Genomic DNA, 16,462 nt, shown 5'->3' with positions numbered 1-16,462 from the left:
TTTTTCCAATTGATTTTCATGTTATATTTGGATTATATCAATTTCTTCAACAATTTTTTTCTCTATGGACAAATTTATTTAATCATTTGGTTGTTCTTTTTTGGTTTAATCTTGGTTTTCTACTGTCGAGCGTTTTACGCTTATCCCGTCGACCCACTCGTTCTCGCTCCTTTCAAAGTTTATGTGATTCCCTCAGTTTTTGGTTTTCTTTTAACTTGATTTGTATCTTTCTTATGAATTTATAAGATTTGAACATCAGTAAGCTACAGCTGCTGCCACTAATTTATAATTTTCCAACATTTAAACTGAGCAGCACTTATACAGAATAAATTGGTAGCTCCAATATCCCCTGAATTTATTTCACTTCATGGCCATTTTCAAAAGTCACCAAGTCTTTACTAAAATTTAGTCTCAAAGCTTCATAATATATAAAAATGAAAACAACACTTTATAAATTTCAAACCTCCGAAGCGCTTTCTAAATTAACCTTCACCAGGAACGCTCAAATCCGAGTATTGTTAAAGAACCGAAACAGTTGAAGAGCTGTATGACAAAAACACTTATAGTTTGTAACATCTTTATGACTATCTATGAAGATATAGCCCAATTCTTAATCTCTAACCAATCTCTGGCAAATACTGAGTATTTATAAAAAAAATAAAAACCCAGTGCAGCACGCTAAAAAAACGTTTACCACAAATAAGGCTATGCATTCGCTCTTAGACGCAAATTAATACATTTACGTTGAGGATGTCTCTCGTTACAAAATATTACAAAACCACGAAAAATATGCAATATCTTTTGAAATTAATTGAGCTTAACATTTTTGATTTTATTCTTATATGAGAGCTGCTGCAAAGTAATTTGTGTAGATTATTCACACTCCTTAATATTCCATTAGGTTTCATAAAATTTTCTTTCTAACTTGACCTTGTGAGTTAAATAAATTCAAGGGAAATGACAATACCTCTATTCAACAGTGCGCACATGATCATTTCGATGACTTATAATTTTATGTCTAATTACGATCGCTAAATTCTCCCCATTGAGGAAAACAGAATTGTGTACATAACATTGTCAATCCTAGAAGCGAACCAGTGACATTTTTTAGGAAAGTGTTTTATTACTATTAAATTATAATTCAGGCTTTCATAAATGATTTTCTTGAATTAGCTTGTTTGAATAAACGCCAATACATATATATTCTGTAATGCTTAAATATGAATAAATTATATTCAAAAACTTTCTAGCAGTTATTTCTATTTTTGAAAAAAACACTAGAGAAACTAAAATTGCCGGCCTTTTGTTATTTTTTAAACACTTATAAACTTATGATGTGCATTAATAACTATTTTCTTTTATATCAGAAAGGAAAGTATTCTATTCTTGTTTCACTAATGTCCATTTTCTCTTTGTAATCTGAATCTATCTAATACACTATTCATCTGTTTAAAACATTTTCGTCATCTGAATTACAAAGTAAGTTAATTAACGATGAACATGAACATTTATGGAAAGAACATAATAAAACTGTAACAAATCGATTTACATTTTTTTCTTCTTCTTCATTAGATGTAATCATTGGTCTACATTATTCCAAATTACAGCATACATATTGTATATGACGTAGTTGAAGATATTTGCATACATACAGCAAGCGCGTCGTTTTAATATTGCATTTTCAAATTCAACTTAATATAATGCAAAAACGTTTACCTTCTTCAGGTTGAAATCTAAAAACATCTTTTTCTTTTTGTTGATTGCGATCGGGAAACTAGTTACTTCTCGCTTAGTTTTTAAGTATAAACAATGGGCATATCCCGGCTGGTGAACGGTTGGAGTGATAAACCAGTTACCCAACTGAAATATACAGAATTAACATTATCACATATCTACATTTATTAACGGGTTAGGTATTGTTCAGTCTTTAGTTTTCTTTGTTGTGTTTTGTATACTGTTTTTTTGTCTTTTTGTCTTTTTGTTTTTTTGCCATAGCGTTGTCAGTTCATTTTCGACTTATGAGTTTGAATGTCCCTTTGGTATCTTTTGCCTCTCTCTTTAAGGTTATAGGCTTTTGGTCTAGACAGAAATGATGAAGAATCAAGTATTGTGCGCAATACAATTAGTATCATATATTTGTATTATTACCAATGAGTCAGTGTCGTTGCAAAGGTGCCATCCGCTTATTAGTAGCACATGAAATGGTATTGGTATGCTTTGAATGTTACAGTTTGATTGTACATTTCAAATTTGAAAATTATGTAATTTTACTAAAACTAGGACAAAGTTTGTCTTGGATGATTTGGGCTGTACCAGTTAGGCCCATTTGATTGTTATGATCATACACTTTCAACAATTTTGTCTTTCAAGGCTTTTTGGTAAAAGTTGTTCCAAGAACAAGTGCCGTTCACACTGAAATCGGTGTCGGAATTCCTATGGGAACGAACCGTGCGCCTCTCCTTTTCGGCCTCTTCTTATTTTCATATGAGTCGGTGTTCTTTCAGACACTTGTCAAATATTGATGATGTTCTTTCCATTACCAATCCAAACGTTTCTGATTGGGTTCCATTAATATACCCTCCAGAACTAGAAATCAAAGAACAGACACAGCTTCCTTTGCCTCATTTTTAGACTTATACCTCGAATCTAACATAACCGATCATCTTAGTACCAGAATCTATGACAAACGAGACGATTTTAATTTTGAAATTATAAATTTCCCCCACCTTAGCAGCAATATACCAACTTCACCTGCATATGGGATATACATTTCCCAACCCATTCGGTAATGAAGAGCTTGCAGCTGCTACCTAGACTTTATGAAACGTCACCAGTGTCTGAGCAGAAAGTTGATGAACCAGGGTTATGTCAAAGAACGTCTCGTCCTTTTTCTAAAACAAAAATTCATCGGAAGATACCAAGATCTTGTTGATAAATGTTCCGTATCAACTTCACAAGTAATACATGATGGTCTTGAAGTATAGATTTTAGGTACTGACGTTGTTTATCATTTTAAATGTCTTCATGAGATTTAAGTCGAAGTCAAATTCAAAAGAGGCAATCGCATTTCCAGACATCATGTTTAAAGAGTTCAAATCTGTAAAGAACACTTGAAAATTTCACAAAAATCCAAAGTTACTAGTATTCGATGTGAATATATCTGTTGGTGGTTACTTTGGTGCAGTAAAACTGTTCATTCTTTATGAGCACCTAAGTTCACCTACCCTTGAAATGCGGTTCGTGCTATCAAATCTTTAGTTTCTGTGCATGTGTTGAGTTCATAATTTGTCTTCTTATTTGTGTGTTTTTTTTTATCACAATGCTCAAGCTTCGTACACTAATTATTTGATCAATGCAATTATTTACAATTGACTCTCTTAAATGGAATACATCACTGACTAAGTAGGTGTTGTACAAATTGCAGATTAAAAGAACACACGGACACAACGGGCAATATAAACCTAACGTCGCGTAGCAAACGGTTTCAGCAGCTGTGCAACTTTGATATCAACAAACATCATAGGCATATAAACAAAAATCCATGTGTATTGAGAAATTAAGGTTCCAACTCCCACAGGCAAGGTTTTAATTTGGCTATTCAGTTTTGGTGCTTTTTTATTTTGGTGATGGAGCTCCCAGGATTAAGCGTTCCTGATGAAGGTTAATCCAGAAAAGCGCTTCCGACACACGAAATTTATTAAAGTTTTTTTTTATTTTTTCAGTATAACCAACATCCTTAAATTACAAAAAAAAAAGAAAACCATTAAGATTTATCAAAAGTCAACCACTGACTTATAAGGTTCCTTAATTATGACAGGCACATAAACATGTGGTGGGGTTAAATCTATACCAAGGTACCTATACTAATTGGTAAAAAATAATATTTGCCAGTCTTTGATCTAATATTTAAGAGTATTAAGTGGTCCCAAAAGTTTTATTTACTTACTGCTTAAATCTGGTAATATGTAGTATGTTTTACATAAACTCATCATAGAATCAGACTTAAAGTAGTTATTACTGTTCCCTACCTTTCCATTCTGATCGAGAACTTCTTTCATTAAAGATACTTCATTCCCATCTGTGATATAAAAGAAACCGTCCAGAGTGCATGACCGTGATAATTTCTTTTTAGAAGAAAATATGCCACCACGTTTTTGGTTTCGGCATTCGTAACAAGTGTCTATTCTTGAAGCTATTGCAATATTCGGTACGGACTGAGAAAAACTACCTAAAAATAAACAAATACAACTATGTTAAATATTTTAAACTTATATAGGTCATAGACGTCTAAATAAAGGCAACAGTAGTATACCGCTGTTCGAAATTCATAAATCGATTGAGAATAAAACAAATCCGGGTTACAACCTAAAATTGAGGGAAACACATCAAATATAAGAGGAGAGCTACGACACAACAGAAACACACAATTAAAATGTAACACACACAGAAACGAACTATAATATAACAATGGCCATTTTCCTGACTTGGTACAGGACATTTTAAGAAACAAATGGTGGATTGAACCTGGTTTTGTAGCTAACCAAACCTCCCGTTTTTATGGCAATGTTAAATATAACATTAAAATGACAACATTACATGACAGGACTACTATACAAATAAATGGGAGAACATATAGGACAGAGACACATACGAATAATAGCTAACAAAAGGTACCAGGTTTAAAATTTAATACGCAAGACGCGCGTTTCGTCCACACAAGACTAACCAGTGACGCTCAGAACCAGAAATGGTACGAAAGCCAAAACAAGTACAAAGTTGAAGAGCATTGAGGACCAAAAGTTCCAAAAAGTTGTGCCAAATACGGCTAAGGTTATATGTCTGGGATAAGAAAATCCTTAGTATTTAGAATAATTCATACTATTGCAAACAGTAAAGGAGTAGGTCCGGTAAGGGCCGATTTTGGCCTCAAAATTCAGGTTCATCTGATGAAAGATTTTGGACACTTTTTAAACACTTAAGTGTCTACTTCAGTCGATTCAATTAGTTTATGTGAAAGATTTGAACTGATTTAGTCATTAAAGACGCTCAAATTCAAGCTTAAATATGAAAAATCTATCAAATATGCCATAATATGTCACTTTTCAGATGGTTTTTGTCAAAAATGAAAGTGGCCGCATCCGTGTTCATTCTCAACCTTTATATATGTTATGTATTATCATCAAATACAATTTACATTTAAATATTAAGAATGAACACAAATGCGGCCACTTCCATTTCAGACGAAAACCGTCTAAAAATTAACCAAAATGCGAAAATTTCGAAGATTTCAGTAATTTAGCATGACTTAATGACGCTAGTACCCGATACATGTGCATTGTTTTGTCAAAAACAGCACATATTTATGTAACAGAAGTATTCTTCTTTCCAATAAATAGCTAAAAATTTACATTTTAACAATTTTGTAAAACTGCTATATTTTGTGGCCAAAAAGGGGTCTTACTGGGCCTACTCCTTTATAAAAATGACTATATAATAGATATACATGATAACACCGAAGTGGTGACTAACTACAGAATAAAAACGGATACATAAAACAACATAAACCAGCACATAAAAATTCACAAAAAAAAGTGACGTCACATTTGAATTTCTGACCCAAACTAAAATTTAATTAATGAACTGGGTGATTAATTATCTTTACCATAACACACGAATACAACAGAAAAAAATAAGATTTACATCTACAAACGATAAGACATTTGACAAAATCCGATGAGAATAACAAATATGACATCAAAACTAAATACATGAATTTTGGATAGAAAAGTACCGTGACACGTCTTATAGCAATGCGAATTCACACACAGCAAAACAGTCACAATCGGGAATAAGTCACGTTCGGTAATTAAAGGATCAGACGACGTAATGTCAAACCACAATCTAACACGTGGTAAAAATGTCCTTAGTTAGTTTGGACAAAGACACATCGTATGGATCGACCAATTAGTGATGGTGTCCGTAAAATTTACGGAGTGTCATTTTTAATCTGTCCTCCTCATATTTTTGTTGGAGCAGTTTCTGCGTTAGGAGCACACTCCTGTATATGAAGTCCGTATAGTGTGAACATGCACGAGCAAAGCGTATCAACTGAGATATGTAAACACCATACGAAGGGGCAGAGGGTATGTTACTGCTGAGAAATGGGAAATTGATAATTGGGAAGTTGAAATCGTCCCGTTTATCATAGATTTTCGTGTGAAGTCGTCCATCTGTGTCAATATTGAGGAAAAGATCAAGGTATGAAGCAGTCCTTCAAGTATCAGTAGTATCCTTAATTTCACGTTCACTGGGATATATGAGATGTAAGTATTGACTGAAATATGGGTTATTCAATGATAGGACATCATCAATATATCGGAAAGAAAAATTAAAGAATTTCGCAAGGTGCTTTTTCTTTTTGTCTTTTAGAAGGTTCTGAATGAATTCTGCTTCATACGAGTACAAAAACAAATCGGCCAGTAGGGGTGCACAATTAGTACCCATTGGAATACCGACTGTCTGTTGAAATATAAATCCTCCAAACTCAACAAATATATTGTCGATCAAAAAGTCCAGCATTCTGATATCATCTTCAGTATATTTTCTGGTAGATTCAGTGTGGTTCTTCACAAAATATGAATTATTGTAACCCAAAACAAGAAATTTGTATCTACGATTCCCATTTTTATAGAAAAAGCTCTGTTTAATGAGATGGTGAAGTCGATCTTTCAACTGAGCATGGGGAATAGTAGTGTAAAGCGTAGAAAAATCAAAAGTCTTTATGTTGCTGCAAAATTGCAAAGATTGTGATCGAAGATTAAGCAGTAGTTCTTTCGAATTTTTGAGAATCCACATCTGGTTAACACCACTGGTAGAATATATCTCATCACAATATTTTTGAAGCCCATCTTTAACTGTAGAAAGAATTGTAGTCAGTACTTTAGAAAGACGTTTAGTCGAACATTTTGATGACCCAGCTATGTATCGTTCTTTATATGGAGTTTTGTGAAGTTTTGGTATCCAGTATAATGATGGTAAATTTTCTTCGTTTTCTCTGATGTTGATACCAAAAGAAAGAAGGACAGGTTTGTGATTTTGTAAAATTTCGTCCTTGGTAAATGATGTTAAAGAATATGTAGGATTACCAGTAGTTCTATTTATTCCAAGCTCTGTTGTGAGACATTGCAAATAATGGTTTTTACATATGAAGACAATATTTTTGGAGGCTTTATCTGCTGGAACAACGACATATTTGTCATGCAAAGAGGATAAAGCATCCACAACATCCGGATTCTTGAAAGGGTTAGTAACTCTTGTGCTCATAGTACATCGTAGTTTTTGAATGCGCTTCTGAATGCATGATCGAATAGCCTTGATCCATTCAGACAAAGTGTCCAGTTCTGGTTCGTCTGGTTCGCGCTTTACCCATTTTCTTGCATAGTCCTCAACTGCATCCATCAGTAACCTGAAGTTCTTTTTCCAGTTGATGGGCTGGGGAATTCTATATTTTGGTCCCTTGGCTAACAACTCTCTTAGTTGTTCATTTGGTAACGATGCCAAGGTCGCCAGTAATAACATGACCAGCTGGACTATAATTGTATTGCGGCGATACACACGAGCAATCTGGAGGCTTGGATTTCACATCTTTGAGGTTAAAGGCATCTAAAACCCTCTTGTGGTTGAAAATCTTGGATGCAATAGACTTGGTGTAAGTATAAGAAATAACAGGTGTAGCTTTATTTTTGAAGTTATCAGGTATAGTTTTTTGTACAGATTTCTGTTGGAAAATATTGCTAATATTTACAGCATCTAAACCTTTATTGGCGAATTCTACCTTAAAAAAATTTCGTTTTTCCTCATTTTTGGATGTAGTCGATACGGGTTTGAATAGTCTATTGTTAGCAATGTCGATGATTATTGCAACTAATCTATACAAAACTACATGTTTTTTTGTCGTAAGAAGACACATAGTACGAACACAAAAATTCCTCTGACTTGCAGGTTTCTAATTCATATTTTCGGATAAAAGTTAAGCATAACCTGTTTGTACTACATGCATGTATCAACAGAAAACGGGGACGACGCAAAGTAATAAAAAACATAACATACTCATGTGATAAGCCAATATACAAATATGCCAATTGTGATAAACACTATAATGGTAGATTCTTGCTAAACTAATATTTATTGATAGTGGGTTTTTTTTAACGTCAAGTGGCAAATATAACATGAATATTCAAGAAGAGAAAAAAATATTAAATAAATCAATAAAACATCGTGTTAACCCGCGTACGGAAGTGAAGTTTTTAAGGTTCATTAATATGCATCGCATTATCCAGACATGGAAAATAGCCATATGATCTGATGTTCTAAATTTTAAGGTTAATCGTTTTGTCGTTTTGCCATAAAAATGTCTGCATTTGTTTTACTAGAAAAAAAACAGTTCATGGTAACACATATGTGCCACTGATTTGTTTAAATATTAATTTACCTGGTATTTTGTTTGCCGTCTGCAATGGATTCTGAAATTAGATATTTAGCAATTAAAAGACAAACAAAATAATAGAGATACACAATTGACAATCAAAAGTCGTATCCCTTTGACATAAAAAAGCTGATTGATAAAATTATCCAAGCACTTAAAGATATTAATCTGTCAGAAAACAAAATGATATTTTTGAACTTCTTTAGATTTGCTCTGGACCAACACAGTAACTACAAAATTGATTTTAATCTGTAATATTTAAAGATGTGATTGATAACACTATTAATATGCAGTATTCTAAAAATACCGTTGTTGAAACAATGGTATATAGAAGAACCTAGACATATGATTATTTAATATATCGATATGCCTGGTATTTTCTTTGCTGCAAAACTGCCTTTAATATAGTATTTTCATGATAAGAAAATTTAAGAAATTTACAGCACTTAGTAAAATGATTTGAATGTTGTGAAATTCTGGTGTAACAATATCAGTATGAAAATTAATGCAGTGTATGAAACTAAGATCGAATAAAAAAATAACACAATCAGAATTATTTATCATCATCAACGAAACCTGTGTTGAAAATGTTCATTCTTTTAAATTGCTTGGAATTGACATTGATGAAACTTTAAGCTTGGAAGAATATGTCGATCGTATATGTAAGATTATCTCATCAAGATATCTCTTTTTTATAAACTTAAAGAACAATTGACTATACATATAAGACAACTCTTTAATAATGCCTATGTTTTACCATACATAGACTATTGGGAGTTCAATTTGGGAGAATGTGTTACATTACAAAAAGATTCTGATAAAATAGAAAAAAAACTCCTGAAAAGAGCAGCAAGAATTATACTTGAATGAGATATTTCTGTTCCGTTAAATTTGATGTTTTCTTCATTACAGGGAGAGTAAAATACAAACAATCTACATGTATTATAATGTATAAAATTTGTAAATAAACTATCACCAGACTACTTATCAACACCTGTCAATACTACTGTTTAACACTACAATTAACGACCTGTCTCTAATAACGATATATTTTACCAATACCAAATACATTTTGTTTAAAAATTCTTTCTGCAATCAAGGAAAAAGTAAAATAGCAAAAATACTGAACTCCAAGGAAAATTCAAAACTGAAAGTCCTTTATCAAATGGCAATATCAAAAGCTCAAACACATCAAACAAATGGAAAACAACTGTCATATTCCTGACTTGGAACAGTCATTTCCTTATGTAGAATGCAATGTTATATCATTTACAGTAAAAAAGAATCACAATATAGAATTATTATAGAAACTTTGTTACAATAATTTTTTCAGAAATACTATGCGAGACAAAAAAATATAATAATATTATCATTTTTGGTTGCAATATGAAAATTATCATTATTGTTACTATTTTCATGGATGACGATTTTATATATGCATGTTTTATGTTGGATGCGTACTGTATGCATGTATTTGTTTAAGGGTTTCAATGAAAACTAGACAAGTTCTAACTGAGTTACCCTCTTTATATAAAGAATGTATTATCATATTATTTTTATTTTTATTATCATTATTATGATATGCAATTAGTACACAGGTACATTGTCATATATGTTGAGGAAACAGCCGAAAATGACAAACAATGCACTTACAACAACAAGAATGTACAAATGTTGTGGTTAAGTAGATTAAGTGAGATAAGTAACATTTTCAATAATAATCATAATAAATTTTCACAACTTTTTGTAGTTTGGACTGAGTTGTCAGATTAATGAGATCATGTGAACTTCAAATTAATTGTTTATTTGTGATCTTTATACACTCTCTACTATAAAAAAAAGGAATGCACTTCAAACCAAAGTGGTTTTCGTCTCAAATGCAAATTTGTCGGATGACACTAGTGGAACAGGAACTGCTTACATTTCCGGAGCATTCGAGATCACCCTTGTTTTTGATGTGGTTCGGGTTTTTAGTATTCTGAGTAGTGTTTTTATGATTGTTGTTTGTCTAATCGTTTTTGTTTTTTTGCAATGGTGTTATCCGATTAGATTTTTGATTACACGAATAAAAAATTGTATTCTTAATCCGTATTTTTTACCATCTACAGCATTCTAATGGAAGTTTGTGGATAGTTCTGAATTTTCAAAAGGTGAAAACGTTCTTAATATCAAGTATGTGAAAATGTATTTTAAAATGAAATTATTCTTTAAAGACATAGATCAATGTAGCCCTTAGACAAAGTAGACCTTTGTTGAATTTGACTAGACATTTTATGTCCCTTTATTGTCACTTACCTCTTCAAGTTTTTATGTATTTAGATATCCTTGGCTTTTAAATGCTTTTGTTTGAGCGTTCCTAATGAAGGTACATTTAGAAAAGCGCTTCTGGCGCATGACATTTATAAAGTGTTATTTTCGTTTATAATAGTTCTTAATTTTGAATAATAAAATAAGAACAAAGTTCTAGCCGGTTACCATTGTAGTATATGTAAAACTCTAGTTTTAGAAAAACCACATTTATTAAAGAAGTTTTTATTTCAAAATGCATTCTGCATAGTTTTACAAAACAGAACGGTTATTCTAAATTTGTACTCTTGAAATTGCATCATACATAGCTTTGATACTGTGACTTGACTATGGGTGTTGCTGTTTACCTTTACCTATTGTTCAACCAGATTGTAAAATTGACAATACAATTGGGACATTTAAATTGACCAGCTGGTATTGTTAGAGTTGAGTCTACCTTGATGCTACCTGTACTGATTTTTATTCACATAACCAAACCTTACAGTATGCTTTTTTCCTGAAGTTTTTCTTCACCTAGGGTTATTCTATTATAAAATTGACAAGGAAGAAAATATTATTGGTTTTCATTGTTTTAAGCCCCAAATATAGATGATTAATCTTAATTTTGACCCAATGTCAACTCTTAACAGTTTAAATGTCCCAATTGTATTGTCATTTTTACAATCTGGTTGAACAATAGGTAAAGGTAAACAGCAACACCTATAGTCAAGTCACAGTAACATTTTCTTACAATTGCATTTTGCAATTTTTTTAATTTCGAGTTCTTAAAATTGCATTCCTAGTAACAAAAATTCTCCACATGTTTAATATTTGAGTTTTTTATGTTGAAAACTCCAATATTTATGGTACTCAAGTGTAAATTGTGTTTTCCGTCACCCATTGTAAGTATAGTATATGTTTATGTATGATACTTTAGTAAAGTAAAACTTATGTCGCTTGTACTGACGCCTCTAATTATAACTAAAATGTTATTCAAGTGGCTGGTTTAGTACAGTGTAAAAATGATTCAGCCAACGGCTTTCATTCATTATAGTTATGCATAGGAATGATAGGAAATAGCAATTGCTATTAACTTAAATATAAATTTCCATTTTATTTACGATTGTTTTTATTTTTTTTTTAAATACTTGAACTTCGAGGTATGTGCACATTGACATTTAGGACATGTGAAGTACACTATACTATGGCTATTCTGTTCATGTCCTTTTTGTCATGTAGCTCATAACGTTGCAGTGTATTTACACATCCCTGGCTTTCGACTGTTTAGGTTTGAGCGTTCTTAGAAGTACATTGGACGCACAAAATTTATAAAGTTTTTATTTTATTTACATTTTAACCATGGTTCTTAACATTCTCAAAAGAAGTCTGTAAACCCATTACTGATTAGTTAATACGGCGGTATCGTCTAAAAGCAGGAGTACAAATAACTTTAAAAGTATACGTTTCAATGTTATAAATAAGACAAATTGCAAGCAATGTGTACATTTAGTCTTCTATGTCGTTTAAAATCAGTGCATGTTATACATATGAATCATTCCGATTTTTGCCCATTATACGCTGGACAATGAAGTCTTAAAATAATTCGGTACATTTTTGTTTATTTTATCAAGCATCATTTTGCTCCAGGTGATCTCCTTAATATGTCAACAAGAATATAAAACACGCATGCAGTTAACTGTTAAATAGCTTAGTTAGGAAGCCAAACTGATTTTTTTTTTGCAATGGCACTTCTTCCGAAAAAAAAATTGAGTCTAGTGTTTGAAGTTGAAGTAAATAACTTAACAAATAAAGGCAACAGTAGGAACCGTCTTAAACTTGCAGTAAGGTGAGAATTTTTTTGCTCCGTGTTGAAGGCCTCACTGTGACTTTGAGATGAAGAACAGCAATTAAAGCGCTGTTCCTTTGCTTTTTTGTGTTTTTTTGCTGTGCATATACTTTGATTTTCTATAACTGTAGTATACCGCTGGTCAATAGTCATAATTCGATGATGATAATTCATATAAAACAAACCAGTTAACTACTGATTTTTTTTTATACAAACAGCTTAAATTGTTGTTTTGAACATCCTTTTCTGCTACATGTATAAGCAGTGTCTACTACTATTGGAATTGTTTTCATTTCAAATTTTATATATATTTTGACCCTTGCAGCTTTTTTTTTTGGTACTTGGCCGAATAACGTTTTAGTTGACGATATTAAACAATAACTATGATTGTTTAATGTCTTTGGTTTTATATATTAAAGGAAACAGCAGATACGAAGATACGATTCAAGTTAAAAAAAAATAATGACGGAATCAGCTATAAATAAACTTATCATAAATACCAGGTTTAAATTTGTACGCCAGACGCGCGTTTCGTCTACAAAAGACTCATCAGTGACGCTCGAATAAAAAATGTATAAACGCACTGGATGATAAGTATATGCAACTAACGTTAGTCCTGTAAAGTGCAAATTGATAAACAAATGATTCCTGTTCGTTGTCGTTATCGTAATACAGTATGAATCAAAATCGTCTCGATTCGCACTGAGGTAAGAACCAGAGCAAATTCAGTAAATATTGATTGCTGTTGGGTAGAAATAATGCCAACAAACCGGAAGCAATAGTTTTTTGCTTTGTGGTAAGCAGTAAAGAACTGATTTCCTATAGAAATTTTTTAATTTTTTAAATAATCCCCCGGAAATCTGTTAACCTTTAGAGCCAATATCGCTCGTGATCTCTTGTTTGTCCGTTCATTAGTAAACGACATTATTGAACACATTTGTACACACTGATATAAGATATGACGAGGAATTACTATTTGGAATATCGATATGGTGTTTTAAAATTTCTAATAATTATTTACTCCATTCCGAGTTACATTTATGCATTTCCCGATTGCTTCATTTGTGTTCGTACATATTGCTTTAAATGTCCGTACATAGGAAAATGGTATTTTTTTCTTTTTCTTGTCCGAAATAGTTATCATAAAAGTGTCGGAACATACTTTAATGTGTCATGAAAATACAAAAAAGAAAAGCTAAAAGCAAAGATATTATTTTGAAACTTTTCGTGTACAGTTGTAAGAAAGATCAAACAAAATTTTAAGAATTGAAAATGTTAAAATAAATGCATTTAAAAGTGTTTGAATACCATCGTCCATAGCAAAAAGGATAAAATTCGAAACAGTCAGTTATGGTTTTTTGTTGTTGCTTTTTTTTTCAATTGGCAGCCCCAAAAATTTTTTTTTTAATAATATTTTTTTTTTTCAAATTTAGTAATGATATAGTTTTGCATCAGCGATTTCATTAACATTTTTTTTTTTCATTTATGTTCTTAATCGGTTTGAACTATTTTTGAAATGGAAAAATAAATTGGAGACCTTCGCATAACATTAATAGTCTAATGTAAATCAGTAAAACATTATGAACATGAAACTAGGTGAATGAGTTTTAAAATTTTTGTGACTATTTTAACTTCCAAGATATACATTAGAAATAAACTGTTTAGCACGGGTTCTTTCTTTGAATTCTGTTATCTTTTACGAGTAAATTATCAATGATTTTTTTTTAATTTCACTTCATTTAAGCTATGTAAATTATCTAGCCTTTCTCATTTCATTACGAATCGTTCATAATTCTTGTTATAAAAAAGAAACAAATATGTAATATTAAAACATCCATCAAATTTGGAAAGCTGTAGAAATATGTCTTTAGTCTTCCCCCCGTTGCTATCCTAATGCTTTAACAATGTGGCAGTCTACAAAAAGCAACAACGATACATTTGTTTACTACTCACCGATTTCTTATATGCTTCAAAATCGAAATAGGTGGGGTCATTCATCGAGTACGCTTGACTGAATTCATTCTATTAAATGTGGAATAATTAATCAGCATGATTGATGACCAATATCGATATTGTCCATTAAAAGTATTGTAGACAATAAGGTTAGGTAATTGTTTCTTATAGGGAATTGTCCTCACTGCGAGGTTACCTACTAGATTATACTGCAATATAGAGGATGCAAGTATTCTTTATTTCTCTCTTAAATATGAAAGTAACGGAGTCTGGTGTCTTGTTGTAGAGATACCTACATTTTTAATGGTACCAGTTTCTCCGTATTGGCATTTAAAATTCGGGTACCATGTGAGTATACGGCTGATCTACACTAATACACAATACTCATGTTCCATCAACAGAAAAAAATGAATGTCTGCATCTCGTTTGATAACAAAGCATATGGTAAACGAATGTTTTATCAACTACACTTTAATTTTAAAGACAAGCCGAAACCTTGTTACTGTTCTTAAAGATAATCGATCATATGACAAAAAGAAGTATGGGTTTTTTTTTCATATCCAGCTGAAAAAACATTTAAGTAACGTATAAGTTTGTATTTTGATGGATAAATGGATGGATGGATTGGTGTTTAACGTTGAGTTGTAAATATTGTATTGATATCATTATGAACCCTGTAAGACCTCCACCTTAAGTCGTATTTTTAACGTGCTGGTTCACAAGGTAACCGTCTGCAGAAAGAGGTGCCTTCATACTCGGACACCGACTCCGAGCCGAACATTTTTTGCTCTTACTAATAAATATAACGTTCTTAGCAGAAAACCTTTTCAGTGAAATTTGTAAAATTTTCAATGGTTTTACAGAGAGAGAGAGAGAGAGAGAGAGAGAGAGAGAGAGAGGTTAAACAAATAAATGGGCACTCAATAGTTAAATAAATTTATGTTTTAAATGAGATCATACCTGCACAATATTAGGATTCGATTCCGCCGAATATCTATGAATGGTTGGTGAAGCTGCTGATGAAGAAATATCTGAAGTGAAAGCACATGCAGATCTAATGAAAAACTTTTCCATTGAACAGATGAAATTAGATAAACAATATCAAGAACTATACAATTACATTGCTTTGAACGAAACATTTTGTTGGATAACAGGTGGCTACAGTATTTCAGAATAAAAAAAATGATATAAAAAATATATATACATTATTTGTCCAATGTAATTAATACAAATTTTTAATAATAAAACATATAAAAAATTCGTTTTGTGAATGAAAAATTAAGGAACGTGTTTAAAAAGGTCAATGATAACATGGAAAAATTAACACCGTTTTATAGAAAAAGTTTTTAAACACCTAATTGACATCTAATGACTATATCGATTGCAACGTCATTTTGAAGTCATAACTCAAAAACAGTTTAAACTTTGAAAACACAGTTATTGTTTTCCTCTTATAGTTAATGTGTTTCCCTCGGTTTTAGTTTGTAACCCGGATTTGTTTTCTCTCAATCGATTTATGAATTTGAACAGCGGTATTCTACTGTTGCATTTATTTATATCTGTGTTTGTTTTTTTATTTACCTTTTCTGATTTGTTTGTCTGATTTATTGGTTGTATGCTTAAAATGTATTTTTTCGAAAATTTATATTTTACCTATTATTTTCTTCAGACAATACAGCTTACATTTTCTAAAAGAAACGACAACGTTACTTTGTCGTTGTCATATACTTCGGGGTGATCGCGGTCTGTAACTAAAATTAGTCGCCAGTTTGAATTCCGAAATTTGTGGGTATATGATTTGTTCAAAATAGATCAAAAAGTCACAGGTTTCGTAATTTTTTTTCTTTTTTTATTTATAACAATTTTTGACGGATTATCGGATTATTGACTCG

At 31.6% G+C, this 16,462-nt stretch overlaps 1 protein-coding gene across 3 annotated transcripts in view; it reads right to left on the bottom strand.

Annotated features, from left to right (window-relative positions):
• Nucleotides 1–16,462, bottom strand: part of LOC127729723 (uncharacterized) — a 62,220-nt gene that overhangs the window by 2,342 nt on the left and 43,416 nt on the right. For 2 of the 3 annotated variants that reach the window (XM_052237592.1, XM_052237593.1), the window contains exons 8-12: nucleotides 15,531–15,601; nucleotides 14,571–14,639; nucleotides 8,492–8,522; nucleotides 4,029–4,228; nucleotides 1,717–1,860 (exon numbers count right to left, since the gene is read on the bottom strand). In XM_052237592.1, the coding sequence (XP_052093552.1) occupies nucleotides 1,717–1,860; nucleotides 4,029–4,228; nucleotides 8,492–8,522; nucleotides 14,571–14,639; nucleotides 15,531–15,601 (515 nt within the window). The remainder of the gene's footprint in view (nucleotides 1–1,716; nucleotides 1,861–4,028; nucleotides 4,229–8,491; nucleotides 8,523–14,570; nucleotides 14,640–15,530; nucleotides 15,602–16,462) is intronic. The other variant, XM_052237594.1, reaches the window with a different exon arrangement.

The sequence above is a fragment of the Mytilus californianus genome, unplaced genomic scaffold (assembly GCF_021869535.1).
Source record: "Mytilus californianus isolate M0D057914Y unplaced genomic scaffold, xbMytCali1.0.p SCAF_2, whole genome shotgun sequence".
In the NCBI taxonomy this organism is placed as follows: domain Eukaryota; kingdom Metazoa; phylum Mollusca; class Bivalvia; order Mytilida; family Mytilidae; genus Mytilus; species Mytilus californianus.
Note: the sequence above shows the minus strand (reverse complement) of the source record. Positions and strands in the feature narration are given on the sequence as shown.